This window comes from Prunus persica, chromosome G5 (assembly GCF_000346465.2).
Source record: "Prunus persica cultivar Lovell chromosome G5, Prunus_persica_NCBIv2, whole genome shotgun sequence".
Classification (NCBI taxonomy): domain Eukaryota; kingdom Viridiplantae; phylum Streptophyta; class Magnoliopsida; order Rosales; family Rosaceae; genus Prunus; species Prunus persica.
The window spans coordinates 14,294,368-14,319,072 of record NC_034013.1 but is presented as its reverse complement, the minus strand read 5'-3'; the positions used below and the strand labels follow the sequence as shown (position 1 = coordinate 14,319,072).

General features: G+C 37.6%; 3 protein-coding genes, 2 long non-coding RNA genes and 1 pseudogene across 5 annotated transcripts; 2 read left to right on the top strand and 4 right to left on the bottom strand.

The window, feature by feature from the left end:
• On the bottom strand, positions 102–2,415 carry LOC18776727 (annotated as a pseudogene).
• LOC109949162 lies at positions 1,881–3,838 on the top strand. The gene is made up of 2 exons (XR_002271672.1): positions 1,881–1,963; positions 2,400–3,838. It is a non-coding gene; the product is annotated as an uncharacterized LOC109949162 (long non-coding RNA).
• Positions 3,658–5,853, bottom strand: LOC18776644 (cytochrome P450 71A1). Its single transcript, XM_007209838.2, has 2 exons — positions 4,756–5,853; positions 3,658–4,447 (listed from the first exon to the last, which is right to left on the bottom strand). Exons 1-2 carry the CDS (start codon positions 5,716–5,718, stop codon positions 3,830–3,832), a joined length of 1,581 nt encoding a protein of 526 aa, XP_007209900.1. The 5' UTR covers positions 5,719–5,853; the 3' UTR covers positions 3,658–3,829.
• Positions 7,036–9,080, bottom strand: LOC109949249 (cytochrome P450 71A1-like). Its single transcript, XM_020564391.1, has 2 exons — positions 7,939–9,080; positions 7,036–7,855 (listed from the first exon to the last, which is right to left on the bottom strand). Exons 1-2 carry the CDS (start codon positions 8,857–8,859, stop codon positions 7,235–7,237), a joined length of 1,542 nt encoding a protein of 513 aa, XP_020419980.1. The 5' UTR covers positions 8,860–9,080; the 3' UTR covers positions 7,036–7,234.
• LOC109949250 lies at positions 10,383–11,771 on the bottom strand. Its single transcript, XR_002271813.1, has 2 exons — positions 11,280–11,771; positions 10,383–10,763 (listed from the first exon to the last, which is right to left on the bottom strand). It is a non-coding gene; the product is annotated as an uncharacterized LOC109949250 (long non-coding RNA).
• LOC18777611 (cytochrome P450 71A1) lies at positions 22,765–24,705 on the top strand. Its single transcript, XM_007211175.2, has 2 exons — positions 22,765–23,768; positions 23,860–24,705. The coding sequence occupies exons 1-2, from the start codon at positions 22,827–22,829 to the stop codon at positions 24,475–24,477; spliced, it is 1,560 nt and encodes a 519-aa protein (XP_007211237.1). The 5' UTR covers positions 22,765–22,826; the 3' UTR covers positions 24,478–24,705.

The window sequence follows — 24,705 nt, the reverse complement described above, 5'->3', positions numbered from 1 at the left end:
GAACCGGAACCGGAACCGGACCGAAACCGGTTCAAACCGAACCGGACAGTTTTTGAAATTTTTTTAATTAAAACCGAACCGAACCAAACCGGATGAATAGTACCGGATCGATTCTAATTTGAGGCAAAAACCGGTCCAAACCGAACCGTGCCCACCCCTAGTTCCAAGGGGGAGTTCACAGTTAAATCTGCTTATAATATTTGTTGCAGCTTGTCTCAAGGGGATGATGATAGCTGGTATTTTTTTTGGAAGCTTAAGATTCCTCCCAAATTTAAAGTGTTTCTGTGGCTGATAACCCAAAATAAACTTCTGACCAATGTGCAGAGAACAAGAAGGAAAATGACAAATAATTCAGCTTGTCCGATTTGTCACTGCCATCTGGAATCTCTTCAGCATGTGTTCATCCTTTGTCCTAGAGCTCAAGCAATATGGAACTCCTTCTCCTTACCTGATTGTGTTGAGGAATCCTTTTCTACTGACTTTAATTAAGCAACTCCTCCTCATTTTGCTAAACAAGTGCAGAGCCTGTTGCTAACAAAATATTCAGTGTGAGACAAAACAAGTAAACAAATTACTTGTATTAGACTAATAAAATATTACAATAAGAGAACTCTCAAATAAAAGACCGACTCTTACAATCACTCTTTCTCACTTCTAGAGAAACTCTAGAAGGCTCAATTATACAATGCATGACTTCATGCCTATTTATAAAAATTCCTGACTGACATAGCTCTCCATCCCACTGCCTTGGCTATTATACAATAGCCGCATAGTTGTCTATCTCCCAGAAAATTCCCCAATCTTCGATTTGGCTGCCGACTTGCTTAACCGACTTTGGCTTTCTTCTTGTATATATTTCTTACTACAATAATATAGTATATCTAACTTTTCTAGACTATACTAAACCGACATGCAACTCTAGAATTGTGTAGATATTGGGCTGGTGTTGATACTTTAACATAATCATCAACAATCTCTCGAGTGATGAATCAAAGAGTATGGTATTGGAACAAGATGAAGAGGGATTTTCTTATGAACAGTTAGGCCATTGACTTCACTCATATCCAAGTCTCTCCCCATGGCACCCTCACAGGGGAGCTTCCAATCAAACCAGTACAATAGGTTAGCAATCACAAACTCCACAGTCACAATCCCAAATGTCAATCCAGGACAAGCCCTTCTTTCCACAACAAATGGAACATATTGAAAGTGTTGGCCTCTGAAATCAATCATTCTGTCCACAAACCTCTCTGGTAAAAACTCTTCTGCTCTTTCCCAGAACTTGGGGTCCCTCCCTGTGGATTGCCCAGGCATTCACGTACACTCTTTTTCGGAAGAATGTCGTAGCCTCACATTTTTACTGAGGCAGATGATTGTCTAGGAATTAAAAGAGGAGCTGGTGGATGTAGTCTTAGAGTTTCTTTGATGACACATTTCAAGTACTCCATTTGATTGATGTCATTCATATTTATCTTTAACTTCTTTCCAGCCACTCTTCTTACCTCTTCTCTGGCTTTCTTCATCACACTAGGATTTCTCACCAGCTCTGCCATTACCCATTCTGATAATGTTGAAGTTGTATCAGTTCCACCCACCACCAAGTCCTGCATACATGCAAAAAAGAAAAGCTTAGAGATAGAAATGTTTTTTTTTGGTCAAAGTATTATTATGTTGTTAAACTGTAAATCTGGATTATTGATTGTGGAGAACATTGTCTATTAAATGTATACAGAGAGAGAGGGAGAGAGAGAGAGAGACCATTAGAATTGCTTTGAGGTTTTCTTGAGTGAGTTCAAAACCATCCATGCCATATTTTTGGAATTGGAGGAGAATATCCACAAAGTCTTTCTTGAGAGACTGGTGCTGATGACTTTCTATTTCGACTGCCTTATGTTCTTCAACCACCTGATCCAACAAAGAATCTAATGCTCCGAAGGTTGCTTTAAGGCGCAAAATTAATCCGGTAAGGAGGTCAATCCATCCCAGATAAGGGAAATAATCTCCCAAACTGAAAGCTGAAAGTTGTTCCATCATCCTCCTTGCGAGTTTCCCAAACTTGCTCTTACCATTTTTGTCCTCAAACTTTCTCCCAAGAACACATCTAACAACTAAGTTGTTTGAGTTCACAACCAGGACATAAGCCTCGGACAGCCTTGCTTTGCAAATCTTACTGACCAAAATTGCAACTTCTTCTTCCCTCACAAACTGAAATGTTTTTACTCTCTTATGGCTCAAAAGTGCAAGAACACCTAGTTTCCTAACTTGTCTCCAGTAGTCACCATTGGGAGCAGAACTTATGTCTTTGCATTCAGAGTACAAAATATCTTCAGCTGTGGTTTTGATCAGGTTGGAGAAAACAATGTCATGAGTCCTCATAATTTCTTTGGCAAATTATGCAGATGAAACCACAAGAGTTGGAGCATGGCCTAAGTGCATGAGCGGCAGAGGACCAAATTTTTCGGAGACAGCTCGAACAGAGCGGTGTGGTAGTGTGCCTACCTGGTGAAGTTTCCCATTTATCGGAAGCTTTGGTGGGGATGGTGGTGGTAAGTTAAGTTTGCCCCTTGATTTAGTGATTGTGAGAAAAACACAAAATTAAAAGAGAAGAGCAAGGAAGAGGAAGTTGTTGATGGTTAAGTTTCTGTGTAGCTCTAGCCAGACTTGGTGCAAATGTGGTACTAATATACACCCATTTCCTCTACTTGTGATTAATAATACGAAATTAACCACACAGCTCTGCTCCTCAGTCATTTATAGCGGCAGCCTTTGATGTATAAAGTAAACAATTTTAACCTTTAAACAGCTATTAGAGGTACTTGTACTGTTTATATGAATAAACAAATGCTTAAAACACCTGCATAGAATTAATTAAACTCATGGGACCAATAGATCACTGTCAATCCCAAAACTTACATCATGTCCAAAAAGAACAATTCAGTCCAAGAATAATAACAATTGGCAGTAAATTCCATTCTGACTGTCTGATATTATGTAAAAACCATGCCCCAGATAATCGGTGTATAGAAGCAAGAATGATGTAGAATTAGAGAACATAAAAGCCTATAATATTATCTGGCATGGGTCATTCAACTGGAGTTTATTTTGATGCTTAATGATTTTCACTTGGGCTAACAAATGTTCAAGGAAAGTCAATAAGCAGCTATTTTGCTGACGCCCATAAGACAAAGAATTCCCATCTAGACAATACTAAATTACTATAGAAGTATCAGTCAAGAAAATTAATTATCTTATTAGGAGAGTCTCAAGAGCTACTACTTCGGACCCGAAAAAGAAAAGAAAAGAAAAGAAATTAAAGGTTTAATTAAAGATTACCAGAAGATATGACCATTGTTCTCTAAAACTCCCAACAAAACTACTAGCAATTAAATATCAAAATAAACTTTTGGAACAGCTTATGGATCATTCATAACCTGCTGAAGCATGTACTAATTGCTATGCTTATTCTGCTAATTGAAACTTACCTTAGCTTAGCCATATCTGCTACCATTTAATTGGGTTTTTAGTTAGGTGTGGTTGGTCGGTACTCTTCTTGAACTATTTTTGGTACTGCTTCATCTCTCCTTCCATTTCACCATATCCATTTTATCTTGAGATGTTCAAGAGATACTATAATTAAATGCATTTCATAATTTCCAAAGAAGATTAAAACATCTCAGAGAGGCCTTACATATACCGCTCTATATCTGTTATTATAAAAAATTACGTTGCTGCAGGTATTGCAGATACAACCTTGTTCATCAAAAATATAAATAAAAACCAGATTTAAGAGCATAAGTAAAAGCCATGAAAACTCTGGATGATGGAGGGATCAAGGGGAGTATGGTGTTGGAACAAGATAAAGAGGACTTTTCTTATGGACTGTGAGACCGTAAACTTCGGACATGTCCAAGGTCTCAGCCAATTTACTGCCACCACTAGGCAACTTCCAGTCGAACCAATATAGCATATTGGCAAGCACATATTGCGCTGAAGCAACCCCAAAGGCAAGTCCAGGGCACACCCTTCTCCCAGCACCAAATGGGATGAGTTCAAAGTCCTGACCTACGAAACCAACGTTGTTCTCCTCAAACCTCTCTGGCATAAACTCATCTGGCTTGTCCCAGACTTTGGGGTCTCTTTGTACTGCGTATGCATTCACAAACACTTGTGTCTTCTCAGGGATGTCGAAACCTCCCAATTTTACATCAGACATTGCTTCCCGAGGAAGTAAAAGAGGAGCTGGAGGGTGAAGTCTCAAATTTTCTTTGATCACACATGTCAGGTATTTCATTTCGTTGATGTCACTCTCCTCTACATATCCCCTTTTTCCCGCCACTCTTCTTACCTCTTCTTGGACTTTCTTCATCACCCGTGGATTTTGCGAAAGCTCAGACATTAACCAAATCGCTGCTGTCCAACTAGTATCACTTCCACCCACAAACATGTCCTAAAATCATAAAATTAACAAGCCAAATCAATCTTCAGCTATATATATATATATATATATATATATTTATAAATAAATAAAAAGTTGTTATTTGGACATTTACTAATCACAATCCTGACTACCTCTCTAATACAGGTGAATCTCACATAAATTCATGAGGCTCACCTCTATTAAAAGAGTTGTTAGCAATGTAATCAATAAATACAAAATATATTATTGATTTATTAATGTGCGCCTGTGTGCGTGTGCGTGTTTGAAAAGAAAGTGAGTGAGTGTGATGTGACTAAAGCTAGGGAGGATATACGTACCTGCAGAATTGCTTTGACATTGGAGGTAGTGAGCTCAAAGTCGAGCGAGCCATCCTTTTGAACGTCGAGGAGAATATCCACAATATCCTTCTTACGAGGCTTACCTTCTTTCTCTGCTGCCTTATGTTCGTCAATCAACTTATCGAAAAATTTATCAAATTCTAACCAAATTGATTTCAAATATGCAAGGTAGCCTCTGGCACGGTCAATCCATTTCAAAGAAGGGAAGAAATCTCCAAAGCTGAAACTCATCACCTGAGTCATCAACTCCTTTGTGGTCTCCCCAAACCAGTTGTCTTCTTTGTCCTCAAACTTCTGTCCAAGAATGCACCTGCAGATAATGTTGTTGGAGGTTGACACCAGCAGCTCCCCAAGATTAATGGGAGCACCGTTCGCGCTGGCGGAGGCTTTGCGAATCTTGCTGACCAACTCTGCAACTTCCTCCACCCTTGCGTACTGAAACTGGTGCACTCTTTTGAGACTTAGAAGCTCAAGAACACAAATTCTTCGAACTTGTCTCCAGTACTCCCCGTAAGGAGCAAACGCAATGTCATGGCCGTCGTAGAACAATATGCTTGGAGCAGTAGTTTGAGGCCTGCTGCAGAACACAATGTCTTGGGTCTTCATCACGTCCTTGGCCATCTCTGCAGATGAAACTATCAGAGTTGGAACTTTGCCAAAGTGCATGAACATTACATCGCCGTACTTCTTTGACAGAGCTCGAAGAGAGCGGTGTGGGAATGAGCCTAGCTGGTGAAGGTTTCCAATCCAAGGCAGCCTTGGTGGGGAAGGTGGCAATTTGAGTTTCCGGTTTTTCTCACTTGGTGAGGATGATCTAGTAAGCGAAAACAAGATGAATATTGAAAGGAAGAGAATAGGAACCAGGAAAATGTTGAAGGAACTGGTGCTGCTTTGCAGCTGCCCTTCTTGCCAAATTTGATTGAAAAGTGTTAGAAGAGCCATTGCTGCTGCTGCTGCAATGTTGTGTTGTGTTGTGTTGTTGGGTTTGGTTGGACACTTGGAAATCTCACTTCTTTTTATAGAACAGTTCCCCAGATTTTGCCAGCCGAAAAAAAATTAATAAGTCATGCATGTAGCAGTTGGCTCTGATTCGGACCCCAATGTTAATTCTTTTTCATGAATCATATGATTAAAAAAAATCCATTAAAATACGGCCACATATGATTCACACCCAAGCCCCACAAAACATGCTGCACTTAGAGCCGTCTCATGTGCACAACTTGACTGCTTTGCCTGCAACAGAAGCAAAAAGGCAAGGGAAGCTAAAACTTTCGAGAAAAGTTCTCAATCTCCATACCTAAGGCATGCAAGAAGCAGATGAAAAGCACCTCCTGCACATGTTCTTCATGTTTTAGGCATGCTTTTATAATGTTTTCCTACATTATTGCACGTGGGTTCGCCCGTGCTTCCTAGTATATTATAATATATCTTTTAATATTTGCATTGTTGTAACTTGTAGTAGGTGGGAAAGCACGATCTCAGATGCTCCTCTCCCTCCCCTAAACTTTTTCATATAATTTAAAATAAAATAAAAAAGCATGATCAGAAGCTCAACGAACGTTCCACGCTTTGACTTTGTAAATATGGAGTTGTCCATTTGCATAGATTGGCTTGTAGGTTAGAACAAAAAGAAAATATATTCTTCTGAAAAAGAGCAAAAATCCAAAAATGAAGGCAACCGCGCGTGATTCTAAAACAAAATAGAAGACAAGAAGGAACATTGGAAAACGAAAAGAACAAAAAACCCTTCATATAATCAGGGGCTTTAATGTAATTCTGAGAAACAAGGATTAGGTTGTCTGGCTTCAAATATGAATAGGTTTGTCCTAATGGGGCATGACAAAGAAGGTCCTACAGTGAAAACCTATGTGAGGCATTTCACCAAACTTGGTTGGTGTAGATTATTTACAAGGGAAAAATTACAGAGCATATCAAGTTTTACCAAAGATAAATATATAGCAGTAAAAAAGGATAAGAGAAAATCAATAGGTACATATGCTACACATTTCCATAGGCACATATCAATAGCCTCTCTCTCACAATGGGTGGTGGACTCCATTTAGGCTGCCGCATACTGCAGTATCTGCCGGTAATTTTTTCTTGAGAGAATCATACCAAGTGATTTTGGCACCATGCAAATTCTCATTTAATGGGAACGCGTTTGTAGCGGTTAAATAGACGGGTTCACCCTTATTTGCATATAAATTATTCGCAATCCATTAGATAAGTTCACATTAAATGGGAATTTGAAGCTATACATTGCAATGGAGAATGGGAGAAGTCTTTGTTAAAATGCCTCAAAAAGTCTAGGTAAGAAAGCAGCTGGTACAATTTCTAGAGTTTATTCCCTCTATCATTATCAATCGAAATGTTAGAGGTACAATTGATACTTGACCATATTATTAATCCAGATGCAACTTCTTCTACAACAAAAACAAAAAGCTCCTGAATGGAGGGATCAGGGGAAGTAGGGCACTGGCACAAGATTTAGAGGAGCTTTCTTTCGGACTGTGAGCCCGTAAACTTCACTCATGTCCAAGGCCTCAGGCAATGCATTGCCACTAGTTTCAGGCACTTTCCAATCAAACCAGTAGAGAATGTTGGCAAGCACCTGCTCAGCTGAAACAATCCCAAAGGCAATTCCAGGGCACCCCCGTCTCCCAGCACCAAATGGGAGGAGCTCAAAGTCCTGGCCTTTGAAATCAATGGAGCTGTCCTCGAACCTCTCCGGGATAAACTCCTCTGGCTTGTCCCAGATTTTCGGGTCCCTTTGTATGGCAAATGCACTGACGAACACTCTTGTTTTCGCCGGGATGTCGTAGCCTCCCAATTTCACATCTGCAGTTGCTTCACGAGGAATTAAAAGAGGAGCTGGAGGATGCAGTCTGAAACTTTCTTTGATGACACATTTCATGTACTTCATTTGGTTGAAGTCACTCTCTTCTACCTTTCCCTTTTCCCCCACAACTCTTCTTACTTCTTCTTGGACTTTCTTCATCACTCTTGGGTTTCTCACAAGCTCTGCCACTAGCCATACCATCGACGTCGAACTAGTATCGCTTCCACCCACAAACATGTCCTGAAATCATAAAAACCAAAAAACCAAATTGATTTTCAGCCACACACACACACACACACATATATATATAGATTTATACAGACCTGCAGAAGTGCTTTGAGGTCCTCTTTTGTGAAATCAAAGTCAAGCGAGCCATCATTTTGAACTTGGAGGAGAATATCCACAAAATCCTTCTTATTAGCCTTCCCTTCCCCATTTGCTGTCTTGTGTTCATCAATCAACTGATCATAGAACCTATCGAATCGCGAAAAAATCGCTTTCAAACCTGCAATGTAGCCTCTAACATGGTCAAGCCATCTCAAAGCAGGGAAGAAATCTCCAAAGCTGAAGCTCATTACTTTCACCATCAAATCTTTCGCCGTGTCCCCAAACCAACTATCATCTGCATCATCAAACTTCTTTCCGAGAATAGACCTACAAACAATGTTGTTGGAGGTGGAGATCAGCGTGTCACTGAGATTAATGGGAGACTCCGCGCCGCACGCTTTTCGAATCTTGGCAACCATCTCTGCAACTTCTTCCACCCTAGCGTACTGAAACTGCTGCACTCTTTTAAGACTCAGCAGCTCAAGAACACAAATCTTCCGAACTTTCCTCCAGTAATCTCCGTAAGGCGCAAAGGCCACGTCATGGCCTTCATAGAACAAGATACCAGGAGCAGTGGTTTGTGGTCGGCTAGAAAAGACAGTGTCATGAGTCTTCATGACCTCCCTGGCCATGTCTGCAGATGAAACAACCAGAGCAGGGACATTGCCCAAGTTCAGAAACATCAGAGGGCCATACTTCTTGGAGAGAGCACGAAGGGAGCGGTGCGGGAAGGAGCCTAGCTGGTGGAGGTTTCCGATTATAGGCAGCTTTGGTGGGGAAGGTGGTAGGTTGAGTGGTTTCCCACTTGATCTAACAAGTGAAAGCAAAATGTAGAGAGAAAGGAAGACAATGGGAAGCAGGAAAAGATTGCTCTGGAGCTGTTGCCATGTTTGATTCAGAAGTGATAACAGAGCCATTGCTCTGCTTTTTGGCTTCTGGTTTTGGTTGCCCCACTTGAAATCCGAGTCCTTGTTTGATGTTAATATAGAAATTGTCTAGGTTGTGAGGCCAAAATTATTGAAGCTTCCGATATAAAACTTGTGGCAGAGGTTAGTTGTGAAGGTCACACAGCCATGGCACTGAGCAAGGGACAAAATATTCAAGTTTTGAATGCACAAGCGATTTCCTCTTGTGGCCGACTTAATTAACTAATACACAATTATACGAAATGAAAAAGATTTGATTCGATGACGCGAAGTAATGATAATAATTTATATGTCCGCCATGCTTTTGGACCACCCATTATTGTGGGAGAAGCTACCCCATCCTCCATATCGCTGTTAAGGCCATTGATCCAAGGGAGCCTAGCCTCCTCTTGTCACATGCAATACATTTTTTCTAAATAATGCATAGCGTCGATGGGGTTAGCTTAGTGAAAATGATTTTGATTTGCATATCGGGGTTTTAGGTTTAATAATTATAGTATTTTGGTAGTGTGAAACAATCGTTTATATTAATATTAAAAAAAAGTAAACGCATAGAATTGTGTGAAGTTAGATTACCTTCAATATTTTACTAAAAGGTATATTAGTAATTTGCCTCTTAAATTTGTACATAACTTTCAATTAATCTCTTATTATTTTTTTATTTATGGAAAATTAAGAATGTGAACCTTTTTTTTTTCCGCCAATTTCTCCCTTCCGTCTAAATCCACAACATTTCATCCAATTTGCCGTTAAAAATATGAGCAAAATGGTCATTTTATACATTAAAAATAAAAATAAAAACAGAAATTCTCTCTCTCTCTGTGCGCAAACAAAAACTATCAAGAATGGCGCTTTCTCTTATATTGCACACCTTGCTGTGCCAATCTTTGCCGTCGGAGGCCCTCAAGACTCGGATGATGCGGGAGTGGTGCCACCCGCGGAGGCGGTTGTCGGCGTCTGCAGTGGCATCCCTCTTGAGGTCTAGGCACGATGGGTCTTGATCTTTGTCGTCGGCAGCTGGGTTAGTGGCTCTGTTGCTTCCATTTCCAATTCTTGGTCAGTAGATTAACAAACAAATCAAAGATTACAGCCAAACTAAGAAATAAGACCTCTTGGTTAAAAGAAGTGGCAGCATGAAGACAAACACAAAAGAAGATAAAAGAGCAGAAGTTGCTCTCATAAACCCCTCCCCCCACAATTCATAATTGCAAGCATTTTAAAGACAATCTTTTGGAAACCACTAACCACAGAGGCCTAATTTTCCTTTCGTTTTTATTCCTTACCTATGTGACATCAGGAACTAGGGGTGGGCACGGTCCGGATTGGTTCGGTTTTACTCTCAAACCACAGCTGAACCAATAAGAAAATAATGGTCCGGTTTGGTTCGGATTAGCCTAAAATCATAATGGAAACCGAACCAATCCAAACCACTTGTAATCGGTTTGGTTCGGCCGGTTTGTGCCTAACACAAAACCATGCATTTTTCAACCTGCTCTTACATTATAATGCTAACATTTTGCCATTATATCATTCCATTCCATTCCATCAAAGGCTAATACAACATCATTCCATTTATTCAAAGGTTGTCCAATGTCTAGCATGCATCTAAGTTCACAATTTCCATCAAAACAAACATATACATAATTTGCATTAACCAAGTAGCATTAAATTTACTCATTGCATTCATCACAATTCATAAGAGATGAGAACGAATCAATTTTACTTTAACATATTAAACAAATGCATTCTTTGTAATAGTTAAACATTCTCAAATCATGAATATCGGCAAGCTTATAAAGCTGCTGCACCAACTTGCTAATTGATTCGTCTGTACCAGGAACAACAGTAGTAATGCGAGAGAGCCCCTCAACTTCTGCATGGCCAACAGCTAAACTCTGGAAACGAGAAACCAGCTCAATTATAACAAATGCCTAAAACTTCTACCTTAACAGAAGACAAAGGAGGAAATAACAGCAGAAGGAAACCAAATTTCTCAATTTAATAACTGATATTTCCAAAGGATTCTTAAGTCTAAAATTCAACCAAGACTTGATTAACTATTCCAATGTCTAGCATGCATCTAAGTTCATAACTTTGTTCCTTCTTTAACAAAAAGAACAAGGAGAAAAAGCTAATAATAAGGTATCCTTCTTTAACAGGCATCAAGCATATCACATAAGCAACATTTTATATACATTATTCTATGAACAAAACTAAATCAAAGCAAGGTATGCTACAGTATTTTTGTACAATAAAATAGATTAGCATATTTTATAACCATAAAAATGAAAAGTTAGGCCTCGTAGAAAATACCATTTTATTTTTCAACTCTCTAACTTTTTATATATAACCAGTTATTGGAGACAATACAAAAAATAAAGTAGTAGACAGAACTAGCATATTTTACAAACCCAGCTGATGATGACGATCCACCACCAACAATATTCCCATAATCAATCCTTGCATAACCTGGTGGTCGATGATGGAACTTGGGTTTTGTAGAGATGGATTTCGCTGAGGACAAATGGGTGGGTTTCGCCGAGTTCAAATCATGTTGGCTTGAGTTAGCGTCGAGGGAGAGGGAGAGGGAGATGTAGCAGAGAGACAAAGAGAGAGGGAGAGGTAGCAGAGAGAGATGGAGAAATAATGAGAGGGAGTTGCGGCTAGGGTTAAGAGACGAAGGAAGGGAGATAGGAGAGAGGCTTTTCTGAGGGAGAGAGAATGGTTAGATAACTTAGATGTGTCCGTGAGTTGTAGTTTTGGAGTCCAATCAAGTGTTGCAGGGTACATGGTACACTCTTAAATAACCACTCAAACCTTGCCACATGTAAACTAAATTAAATAAATAATAAATTGATTTATAATCGGTCCGGTTCGGTTTAGGACAGTTTTTAAAACTCTCAAACCACAGCTGAACCAAACCAAACCGGTTCGGTTCGGTTTTTCAAAATATTGACTTTTTCTTTGGTCAAAACCAAACCAAACCAATCCAATATAATCGGTTCGGCCGGATTGACCGGATCGGCTGGATTGATGCCCACCCCTATCAGGAACCCACCATGTTCTTCCTCCAACCCCACCAACCAACAGTGTCCCTTGGTGAGCTTATTTCATTCTGCTTGTTTTTTCCCTAAATTTCCTTTTTAGTAGGCCCCTGTGATCAAGATACAATGGGGTTCAAGCAGGTTGACTCAGATGCAAATTAAGATTAGCTGTCCATAACAGTACTTTCATGCCTTTCTCAAACAAAGATTCATTCAATTTGGGGACTTTTTTTTTTTTTTTTTTTGCTGGGTTTTAGGGTACTTTGGCTGTGTTGTGATGGGGTTGATGTGCTGGAAGAGAGAGCTAGGGAGGGGGGGTGATAAGGTTGCTGGTTCAGTGTCTTTTTCTTCTTCTTTTTTTTGGTCAATTTTCTTCTTTTCTTTTAAAAAAAAATAATAATTTAACTGAAAGTTAGATGAAATATTGAGAATTTATACAATATGGGGGAAATTAGAGGGGGAAAAAAGTTCATATCCTTAATTTTCTAAAAAAAAGATATAATTAAAAGTTAATTATAAATTTAAAGGACAAATCACTAGTATACTCTTTTATTAAATGGAAAATTAAAGTTATTTTTTAAAAATCTTATTTTTTTAGTGGTTAAATAAATTTATTATTATTCTTGCACACATGGCACTTACGTGAAATGTATTTTAGCAAAACAATGGGTCTCCTGATACTATTGGAGGTGATCCCTTGGATGGTATGTTAGCTAGTTACTGGGATTTTATGAATTTGCTCAGTTATTGTGATTTGCAGCATGTCTATCAGGAGCAGAACTGCTTGGTTGACTGTCTTGCTAATGGTAGCTATAATATGGACTTAGGCGTGTATTGGTTTGAATCGGTGCCTCTTTGGGCTGAAGCTGCTTTGGTTAATGATAGGATTGGGGTCTCTAGACCCCATTTAGTTCCTGTTGTGTAGGTTCTATTTGGGGTTTTTTCCTCTGTGTCATAAAAAAAAAAAAAAAGAATAAATTCTAGAATAATATGATATCACTATGTTAGCGGGTGATACTTCCATTTAGAATTTGCCACATATATTTTTTAAAATAAAATTTATATTGCTTTTTCAACTAGACATTGGGTTCCAATTTTACCCCTCATAAAAATTAAAAGAGAAAAAAAACTGTGTCACAGCCTTCCACCTCTGTCCAGTTCACAGCCCCCTCCACCGTGTCGTCCCTCCCACCTGCGTCCAGTTCACAGTACCCCTCTACAGCGCCCTCCCTCCCTGTTTGTATTCCTTTCCCCAATCCTTCAATCTCCTCATCTAGGTTGCCTTCATCTCCCTCAAAACCTCCAGATCTGAGTTCTCTTTATCCAACTTTGCTCTCAATCCCGCATGGCCTTGATAAGAGATTATCATATAAACGCATTCAGAAAGATGTGCAAAGCAAACTTAACCTAAAAGGCCCCAAGAAATTCTTGATTAGGAGAGAGAGAGAGAGAGAGTAAAATTGAAACCTAATGTCTAGTTAGAAAATAATTTGATTAATAGAGAATAAAAAAACTCGTATCAATATATGAGTGGAAGTATCACCAACGTGAAAAATCCTGGACCACCAACAAGGGCAATGCCAAAATCTCTCCCAAAACATCGACTGGACAAAAAAGTTTTGCCATGTCGTGTAGTTGTGTATTATTAATGAGGTCGGTGGAAGAAGACATCTTGGTGGATCCGATGCTTATTGTCAGCAAGCTTGGCTGAAAACTTATAGCAGTTTCACTATTACAACCGAAACCTCTGGCGCAGGCTTAATTGCAAGCTTCAATAACTGTGGAAGACGACATCTTAGTGGATATTAATTCTTCTGCAACTTCAAAAGAATGCATGCATGCGTGGCTCTCTCTCTCTCTCTCTCTCTCTCTCTCTCTCTCTCTCTCTCTCTCTCTCTCTCTCTCTGACCTCCATCCTTCCCTCGATGCTATGGCAACATCTCTCTGTTGTGTTGGCTTTAATTCTAACTTTTATCTTCCCTTGATATGCTACGGCTACATCTGGTCCATGAGGTTGTGCCGGCTCGAATACGGATGTGGGCGGATTTGGATGGGGCCGAGGACGGTTGTCACAAGTATAGTCTAAAATATCGATAATATCGACGAAATATCGAGGATATTATCGTTTTTTCGAATCACGGATATTTTGAAACGTATCCATGCACATATCGTATAAATATCGAGAATATCGACGATAATATCGGAAAATATCGACGTCGATAATTTCGCTCACACTTCAGCAATATTTTGTTACAATATCGCTAAAATATCGAAAATATCTATGTAGTGAAAAAAAAAAGAGAAAACAAGGGGAAAAAAAAAAAGAAGGGAAAAAAACACAAAGGGGATTCAAGGTGTTTCCTCTTGTAAAATGAGTCATCCTTGGTTTGCTTTGTATTGTGGCGTCCAAGTGGTAAGTTCTCTTTTCTTCTGAATATTGAGACATGGACAGACAAGGAATGATGGACCTTACATTTCTTACTTTGACAAAGTTCACACATGTATATCATTTTTTTTTTTGGACGTATAAAAATGACACTCTTGAAACCAATTTCTTCTTAATTTGTACAAAAATGGGGGCCATTCTGCACTGTTTACCCTTGCTGCTTTCAAAGTGAGGTCCTAAGAGGGAAGATGATTCGTTATTTATAACTTCGGACTCTATTGGAGTGGGAAGTAGTAACTATGATTATACTCATAACCAACCATTTTCCTACCCTTCATATCCCATTCCTTTTGGGAAGGAATCGAGCAGCTTATGGAAAGAATCCGAAACTCAATCTTCAAATGATTTTGCTCATGGACAACGTCAACCAATCTCGGACCCATATAGGTGGCATGTTAACAATTACATGCAAAACTATTTTGGGGATTTATCATTTGATGACTACTCTTCACAATACACTTACTCTACACATAGAGATGATGAAGATAGTGAAAATTTTAAACCTCATAGGAACTCTATGTGGTACTAAGTCACTTATGTATCTTACTATGCACTATATAAAATGTAAAATATTATAGTAAATCATTATATATAAATGATTGTGGTGTGTTTAATCTTCTTTCATTAATTACTACATATTTTCTACACTCAGTGTTTGTCAGCTCGCTATATAATCAACTTAAATTAGTTAAATTCATCATGCAATGCATTTCCTTCCAATTTTTTGTGATAAACTAATAGATAATTGACTAAATAAGCATCCTCCAAAGTTTCAATAAAAATTTCTAAATTTTTCTTACAATTTTCGTGGTTTTTATTCAATTTTTATTGATATCGATAATATCTCGATATTTCCATCGAAATTTCCATATTTTTGGACTACCAATATTTCCGATATCACCAATATTTTAGACCTTGATCACAAGTGAATACGTGAAGACGAATCTAACCTTTTCATGCTTACCAAAATAAGAGAAACAAAAATATGATTTAATTCCATGCAGGAAAAGGAAGACAAGTTAAGAAAAGACTAATATCTGATTTAATTCCTATGAAAATAGAATTCCAATATTATAATACCAAGACTTATATATATACTATTGACCTTAAAGATATATATGTACTAGCTAGAAGCCATGAATAACAACTCATTCAAAATAAAACCGAAAAAAAGAAAAAAAAAATTGCAAATAACTTGTCCGTTCACTAATGGATGCTATGGAAACCCTCAAATTCTCCACTGCATATGTATTAATTCTCAAAGCTACCGGCGGTCACTAAAGACTTATATTTGGATATCCAAGATTTCCACATCTAAAAGAGTATATAGCCCAGTGGATATGAGTGGTTGTCTAAGGAAGGAGCCACTGGATGAGAGCAGGCTTTGGCCACAACGGTCGTAATTGATGCAGGAAAAAAACCAAAAATTGTAAGACTCTTGATTGATATATAGGCCAAGGTCTAGGGGCGTAGGAGTTTTTATGTGCTTAAACTCGTCACATTATATATAGAGACTAGACTAGAAAACTCCCTATCTCACATTGTTTGAAAATTAGGGTACGTAGGGCAACATTTTTTGGTTACAAGGAGGGTCGAAGCCCAAGAAAGACCAGAAAAAAAAAAAAAAAAAAAAAAAACTACACTAGGACAGGCCTAGCAGTGGTCTTCCTAACAAAATCATTTCCCAAGAGGCTTACAATAGGAGAGGGAAGATCAAGAACATGATAACCCAGATTGGAATGTTGATCCATATGTGCCATATGGTCAGCATCATTGCTTTGTTCTCCATAAATATGAGAAATGTAACAGTCACATTAATTCTTCGGATACCTTCGTTCCATGTAAGGAGTAGACCCCTAAAAACACCCCATAATCCAACTTCAAGAATTTTACCACACCCCAAATTTGTAACAAATCCCTTAATCCATCCACCCGTAGAGTCCCTTATGATGCCTCCAGCACTACAACTGCCATCTACATTTATTTTAAAATAGTCAACACATGGAGGAGAGCAATGTAACTTGAGAATTTGTTTAGAAGCGTTAGTATTCTTGGAGCGGTTAGCCACCAGCCACTCCCTAGTAAATTGAATGATTGGAATGTTGAGCCAATGAGGAGGTGCAAAGTTGTCGTCGAACACTTTTTCACATCGTCATTTCCAACAAAACCACAGGGAGGCTAAGAACAGAGAGGGCCAAGCACTATTCAAAAAAAAAAAAAAAAAAAAAAAAAGGCAACAGTTACTATTATTTGGTGACTGTTGTGAGGGTTACTAAATGCTTTAATTACTAAAAAAAAGAAAAAAAAATGTGACAAATCCTTTTTATTCACCAAAAAAGTCAAAAAAGGTGACTAATGCCTTCTGTCACTGCCACAAATGTTACCAAATAATGATGATTGTTGCCACTTTTTTTACTAGTGAAAGGATATCTTGCATGCAGCTGAAATTAGCCTTAATATTGATGAAAAGTCAATCCTTCAAATCCGTAAAGAAAGAGTGAGCAATTTGATTAGGAATTCCATGGAATTCCACATTCTAGCCGCATGACTACACCTGCGAAAAATATGGTCCAAGGACTATAAGCTGCCGTATACAAGAATCTATATCACTATAATTAAAACCAGCATGAATATAATGAATTATCTACACCACATCCAAGGGGAGACAAAAAAGAAGCCATATAGTGCTCCAACTTTGCTCCGTGAGGAAATCACTCACAATCCACTCAAGCAAATCATCAGAAAGGGATATGGTGGTGAAGTTCTCAAGAGGCCCACAACCTGCCCAATTATCTTTCCAAAACAAGATATTGTCACCATTTCCAACTCTCCATTTAAGCCCTTTATAGACAATTTGAGAACCGAATACAATACCTCTCCAAGTAGTAGAGCAATTAAGGAATTTGAGATTTGGGGCAGCAAGCAGACTCTGATCTTTTAGATAATTTCCATTAAGAACTTGAGACCAAAGACCCTGCTCATTTTGGACAATTTTCCAACCAATCTTGACAAGCAAAACCTGGTTTATACAATGGGTCTTTTTTATGCCTAGACCGCCAAAGCTCTTGGGCTGACAAACAGTGTCCCAATTAACAAGGTGAATTTTAGTATCACCATTATAACCCCATTTGGGTAGGACAACATTTGATTTGAACACCATTTGGTATTTAGCATTTGATTTATTTTTCCTACTACATGTTCCACTTACCATTATAAAAATAAAATAAAAAAACTGAAAACCCATTTGTGTTGAGTATTTGCGCATAATATAGTAACAACATATCATGATTCATGACTAATGTATTAACGAAAACTTTGTGGCTGTGTCAAGGAGAAATGAAGAATATAATCATGATACGATATCAACCATAAAAAAGTGGTAAAGCGATCACTTTTTTTTTTTTTTGGGGGTCGAAATAAAGCAATTTCTGATTCTTCTATTGTAACCTGTGGAAATTGTGCCATGTCAGGTTTCATGCAAAAATAAGAAGCGCGCCAACCATGCATTTGGGGACCAACAATCACTTTCTCCGAAATGGAATTACAATTTGAGCAGCCAAAAAGTAGACTACAGCTTAGTCAAGAAAATGCATATAATTCCATGTACCTGATTGCAAACTTGCAAAATGGGTTAAGGACCTGGATCTGGAATCTCTGTGTATCCTCAAATCCCGAGCCTCTATATTTAGAGATCGTGTATTTACCCGCCTTTCATAATTTTTTTTATTTTATTTTAAAACTGATGTTGTTAGTCACTTTGATAGAAAAAAAACAAAAAAAAACAAAAAAAATCCCTTTATCTTCATCTCCAGTCGCCTATCACTCTCTTCCTTCTTCCTTTGATCTTTCTTTTTAAAAAAAAATTTTGTTTTTATTTTTGTTGTTTTTTTTTTTTCTGTAGTAAGCTTTAGTTACCAGCCGAACTTGATAATGAAAATACCCAATTGATTGCTATTCTGATTGATGATGGAATATCTTCATGATGAGCTTGTTTGAGATCTTGGGCTTTCTAGGGTGAGGATAGGGATGGTGCTGGGTTATCATAAGGGTTTGGCGTGGAGGCAGGGATGTACCCACTAGCATGCTAACTTGAGCTAAAGCCCAGGCAACTTGTTTTTTTTCAAAGACTAAATTAATACTCTAACCTAAGTCATTCAAATAAAATATTATTAACTAATCCCACTAGAACTAGGTTGACCAACAAATAAATAAAAAGAACTAAATTCCACAGTTATTAATTAGTGATTTTAATGCTGTGAAGACTCGAAGGGTGCAACTTATATAAGTGTTATTTGAGGATTATGTCCCCATATGTATATTTTTTGTTATCAATAAAATTTACTTGTATCGTTGAGTTTTCAATAGGTTTATACATAAGATAAATTTAACATACACTATTTTAAAATTCTAGATCCGTCCCTACATGGAGGGAGTAAAATCGGAGGGCTTTTGGGTTCCCTGCTGAAGGCGCACATGTTTGATAAAAAAGATTTGTGTCATTTTCTACTTTGGGAGGAGTACAGAGGTTGGGATTCTTAGTTGGTGTTGTTCATTTTTGGCTGGAAGGGTAATGGAAAACGTACAATATTGGTCTTCTTTCTTTTTTGTGTGAGTTTACTGGATAGAAGATTGCAATGGTTTTTGATCTTCGGGAGACGTTATTTCTAACAAAGCAAATGGTAGACAATGAAGCTTTTTTCATTACTAGAAACACATGAACATTTTTATAAATACCCATTGATTGATGTTCTTGCTGGAAGCAAAAATTCTAAGTATTGCCTTGAATCACAATGCTTTCTGGGTGATGTTATTTTTCTGTCAAAGTGAATAACAGCGTTAGTTTTAAATTAAAAAAAAAGGCAACAAATTTATTACAGTCGATGTGGCATACCCATAATCATTGGATTAGTTGAATTGTCCAGATTTTACAAAATGAAAGTAAATGCGAATCCTGTATCCTCAATCCCTTTCTATCAAAAGGATATGGCAATAGAAACACGAATGAATTGTTGGAGTATTTGTGACATGGAATCTTCCGTATATTTTTTCATGAAATTACTTATTAATTTTCTTGAAATATAGAAATTTAAACTATTTTTCAAAAATTTATTCTTTGTATTTGTATTACTTTTTTTTTAAGGCTTAAATGTTAAAATGGTCTATGTGTTTTATCCCATCGGACAATTTAGTCATTGTGTTATCAATTTGGCCAATTTGGTACTTGTATTTGTATATGTTAGTCAATGTGGTCTATTCCCTTAAAAATATAAAATATAAAAATATTTATAATAATAAAATAATGATGCTATACATTTGACAAAAGTATTTTATCTCTTTTAAGTAATGTGATGTTGAGGTGAACTTAGAGTGGTGAGGGGCAAGATAGCGAAGTGTGGAGGGTGAGGTTGATGAGTTATTTATTTATTTATTTTTTGCTGGGTGTGTATTTAGAGGTAGTTTGGGAAGATAGTGGGGTTTTTTTTGAAAATTTGAAAATTTGAAATAGAAATTGAGGTGAACTTAGAAGATGAGGTGAACAAAGAGAAATAGGCGTGGGCATCAATCTGGTTGAACCGATGAAATCGGCCGAACCAAACCATAATTACCGGTTTGGTTTGGTTTTGACCAAGAGAAAGCCAAACGGTTTAAAAATCAAACCGAACCTTACATATTTTGGTTTAGTTTGATTTTGAGCTTTTGTAAACCGGCTTAAACCAAACCGGACCGCTTATGTGTATATTTATTTATTTATATTTTTATTTTACATGTGTAATACTCTAATTAATTAATAACTATATGTGAATATTTGAATTGAGCTATATTAGTTAGTGAAATATGAAGTTTTATGACATTTTGAGCTTTAGGATGGTTTCGTACTCTAGATTATGATTTATGTATGAAGCAAGTTGTGAATTTTTTAGTTATAATTGGGCTAACAATGTTGAAAAAATGCAAAACGAAAGGGAATTGGGCTTAGGCCCAAATCGGCCGAACCAAACCGAACCAATCCGTCTTAAATTGGTTTGATTTGGTTCGGTTCGGTTTCCTTTATAAATTTTATCCAAACCAAACCGTCATATTGTAATTGGTTCGGCCGTGGTTTTGAGGTGAAACCGATCCAATCCGGACCGTGCCACCCCTAAAGAGAAGTGTGAGGTTTAAATAGAAAAACTCTTAAAAAATTGTAATTGATTATAAAATTTTAAACTAAAAGTGAAAATTTTTATTAAAAAATGTCACATTCCCCAATTTCACGCTCAAACCTTAACCACCTCCCAAACCCAGCCACTCTCACAACTAACTCCTAAGAAACATTACTAACATCACAGTTGGAATTAAAGCCAACATAAACTAAACACATAACTCATCAAATTTATCACTCCACAGACAATGATTATTGTCTCAATGAGTGTGATAACTTAGCGTAACCAAAACCCGCATCATGTCACTTTTGGTCCCTATGTAGTTTATCAGTTTTTCCACTTTATTCTCTGTAGTTTTAATTTGAGTTAATTACTAAAATACCCCTGAAACTAGGACCCTAATCGAACTTAACCTCCTGAACCAAAAAAAAATAATAATAATAATTTAGCACCCGAATTAATTGAAATTGACAATTTCACACATACCGTTAGATTTTAGATGATTTCATCCAGTACTTCGTTAATGATAAGGGTATATTTGTCTTTTCAAATAAAATAAAAGTTAAATACATAAAATGAAAAGAAACAAATCATAATAAAATAGATATAAGCTTATAATTTTTTTTTTTTTTTTAAAAAAAAAAAAAAAAAAACCCACGGCCCCACGCTCTTCCCCTTGCCACCATCGCCACCCAACCCCAGCCACCCCCCTTCTTCCCTTCTTCCTCCCCAAAACTCTATTTCCTAATATCAGCAGCAAGTGGGTTGGAAGAAAATGAAGCTGATTTGGTCTCCTGAGAATGCAATCAAGGCCTACATCGACATCGTTGGATCTGTAAGCAATTCGGTTTTGAAAAGTTTCTTGCTTTAGTTGATTTATTGCCCTATGAATTTGATTTCTTTAGTTTAGTTTAGTTTTTTTTTCTTGATTTTTATGATCTGGGTTTTGTTTGCAGTGTGAGGTTTTTCATGAATTTGGGGTTGAAGAGCAAAGAAGAAGAGGACTTCGCCATTTTTGGTTGTTGGGAATTTCTAAGATTATTTTACTATTCGATGAACCCACTTGCTACTGATATTCTGAAATGGAGTTTTGGGGAGGAAGAAGGAAGCGGCTGGGTTGGGTAGGGATGGTAGCAAGGGGAGATGGGGATGGTGCGTGGGGGTGGCTGGGTTCCTCTTTTTTTCTTTCTATTTTTTAAATATTTTAGCTTTTAATAATAATAATAATAAAAATTAAATAGTAAGTCAAGTGACTTTTTGAACAGAAAAGTGGGTGAAATTCGAAAAATTTAACGGTAGGGGGTAAATTAGCTGTTTTAATAAATTCAAGTACGAAACTAGTTGACTTTTTAGTTAGGTAGGATTAAGTTCAATTAGGGTCATAGTTTGGGGGCAAAATGGCTGAAATTCCTTTTAATTTTATCAGTTTAACCCATATAGTTTGATTCTATTGCAATTCAACAGGGATGTTCTTGAGTTTTTAGGGCCAGGACGAAAGTAAAGAATTAGGCCCCTCCAAACTATCACAAATTATTATTATTATTATTATTCACTTATGTGCTAGACTCAATAATTAAAAATTAACATGTTCAAGTTAAATAAAAACTTATCATTCAAGATAAATAAATTATATCAATTCATATATCCATTATTCTAATGAAAAACTCAAAATCCTAAGAATTAGAGTTTCACATGTTCCAATTATCTTAAGAAACCCAAAGTTATCTAAATAATTTTGTTTAAAAGAATATTAAATGAATATACAATAAACATATAATATATCAAATAAAAATTATATTTCTAGTAAAAAAAGTAGAGAATTTGTCTGCTTTTCCTCCACGTTTTATCCGTGTGTTGTGTCATATCAGAAACTTCCGTGTTTGCATGAAAGATAAGAGAGCTACATGCAGGTGGACTCCTCTTGTCATATCAGAAACCGAAACTACAGAGATCAAATTATCAGAATTGAAAACCACATGAACTACGAGGGCGAAAAGTTACCTTTGCCATTGGAATGGTGGGACAGAGAATGCAACAAAAGAAGGCTGTTGACATAAAGTTGTTTGTCGGATCAAGAAATATTCCCCTTTGTGCAACAGGACTTCATTTCAATCATGTTCTCAAATAATTGGAGTGGTTGAAAATTAGCACTTGAATAGGTTGATTTGAAAATATCTCAAACATTTATCTTGACATTGAAATAACTTACTGTCCTTAGCTCTCAGTAAAAAATTACAACCAAGCTCTGGCGCAGGCTGGACAACTTCTCTATAAATATGAAGAAGAAAGCCCTCAGATTTCAACTGGCAACCCAAAATTAAAGCAATGGCTGTATTTTCATTTTTCAATCAAATGTGGCAGCACCTATATAGCAATCTTTTCCTGCTTCCTCTTCTCTTCCTTTCAATATTCATTTTGTTTGCACTTACAAGATCATCCTCGTCAAGTGGGAAAAACCAGAAACTCAAACTGCCACCATCCCCACCAAGGCTGCCTTGGATTGGGAACCTTCACCAGCTAGGATCATTCCCACATCGCTCTCTTCGAGTTCTCTCGAAGAAGTATGGCGATGTTATGCTTCTGCACTTTGGCAAAGTTCCAACGCTGATTGTTTCATCTGCAGAGATGGCCAAGGACGTGATGAAGACCCAAGACATTGTATTCTGCAGCCGGCCTCAAACCACGGCTCCAAGTATATTGTTCTACGACGGCCATGATATTACTTTTTCCCCATACGGGGAGTACTGGAAACAAGTTCGCAGAATTTGTGTTCTTGAGCTTCTGAGCCTCAAAAGAGTGCACCAGTTTCAGTACGCAAGGGTGGAGGAAGTTGCAGAGTTGGTCAGCAAGATTCGCAAAGCCTCCGCCAGCTCGAACGGGGCTCCCATTAATATTGGGGAGCTGCTGGTGTCAACCTCCAACAACATCATCTGCAGGTGCATTCTTGGAAAGAAGTTTGATGACAAAGAAGACAATTGGTTTGGAGAGACCACAACGGAGTTGATGACTCAGCTGATGAGTTTCAGCTTTGGAGATTTCTTCCCTTCTTTAAAATGGATTGACCGTGCTAGAGGCTACCTTGCACATTTGAAATCAATTTGGTTGGAATTTGATAAATTTTTCGATAAGTTGATTGATGAACATAAGGCAGTACAGAAAGAAGGTAATCCTCGTAAGAAGGATATTGTGGATATTCTCCTCGACGTTCAAAAGGACGGCTCACTCGACTTTGAGCTCACTACCTCCAATGTCAAAGCAATTCTGCAGGTATGTATATCCCCCCTCCCTAGCTTTAGTCACATTGATAAATATATATGTGGCTGAAGATTGATTTGGCTTGTTGATTTTATGATTTTAGGACATGTTTGTGGGTGGAAGTGATACTAGTTGGACAGCAGCGATATGGTTAATGTCAGAGCTTTCGCAAAATCCACGGGTGATGAAGAAAGCCCAAGAAGAGGTAAGAAGAGTGGCGGGGAAAAGGGGATATGTAGAGGAGAGTGACATCAAGGAAATGAAATACATGACATGTGTGATCAAAGAAAATTTAAGACTTCACCCTCCAGCGCCTCTTTTACTTCCTCGGGAAGCAATGTCAGATGTAAAATTGGGAGGTTACGATGTACCTGCGAAAACACAAGTGTTTGTGAATGCATACGCTATACAAAGAGACCCCAAAGTATGGGATAAGCCAGATGAGTTTATGCCAGAGAGGTTCGAGGAGAATTCCATTGGTTTCATAGGTCAGGAGTTTGAGCTGATCCCATTTGGCGCTGGGAGAAGGGTGTGTCCTGGACTCGCCTTTGGGGTTGCTTCAGCTGAATATGTGCTTGCCAACATCCTGTTTTGGTTCGACTGGAAGTTGCCTAGTGGTGGCAGTAAATTGGCTGAGACCTTGGACATGTCCGAAGTTTACGGTCTCACAGTCTATAAGAAAACTCCTCTGTATCTTATTCCAACACCATACTCCCCTTAATCCCTCCATCATCATCCAGAATTTTCATGGCCTCTTTATTTTATTTATGCTCTAAATCTAGTTTTTTTTTTGTTTGTTTTCTGTTGAGCAAGAAGTTGTATCTGCAATGCCTGCAGCAACATAAATATTTATAATAATAATAATAATAATTACAGAGTGATATATCTCTGAGATGTTGTAATCATCTTTGGCTATTTGAAAATGCATTTAATTGTAGTTTCTTGTGAA

Excerpts from the sequence above, each read along its gene's own strand:
- LOC18776644 (XM_007209838.2), bottom strand. The coding sequence starts at position 5,718 with ATGGCTCTTCTAACACTTTTCAATCAAATTTGGCAAGAAGGGCAGCTG. Across the intron at positions 4,448-4,755 it reads ATGTCAAAGCAATTCTGCAG|GACATGTTTGTGGGTGGAAG; the intron begins GTACGTATATCC and ends TTATGATTTTAG.
- LOC109949249 (XM_020564391.1), bottom strand. The coding sequence starts at position 8,859 with ATGGCTCTGTTATCACTTCTGAATCAAACATGGCAACAGCTCCAGAGC. Across the intron at positions 7,856-7,938 it reads ACCTCAAAGCACTTCTGCAG|GACATGTTTGTGGGTGGAAG; the intron begins GTCTGTATAAAT and ends TTATGATTTCAG.
- LOC18777611 (XM_007211175.2), top strand. The coding sequence starts at position 22,827 with ATGGCTGTATTTTCATTTTTCAATCAAATGTGGCAGCACCTATATAGC. Across the intron at positions 23,769-23,859 it reads ATGTCAAAGCAATTCTGCAG|GACATGTTTGTGGGTGGAAG; the intron begins GTATGTATATCC and ends TTATGATTTTAG.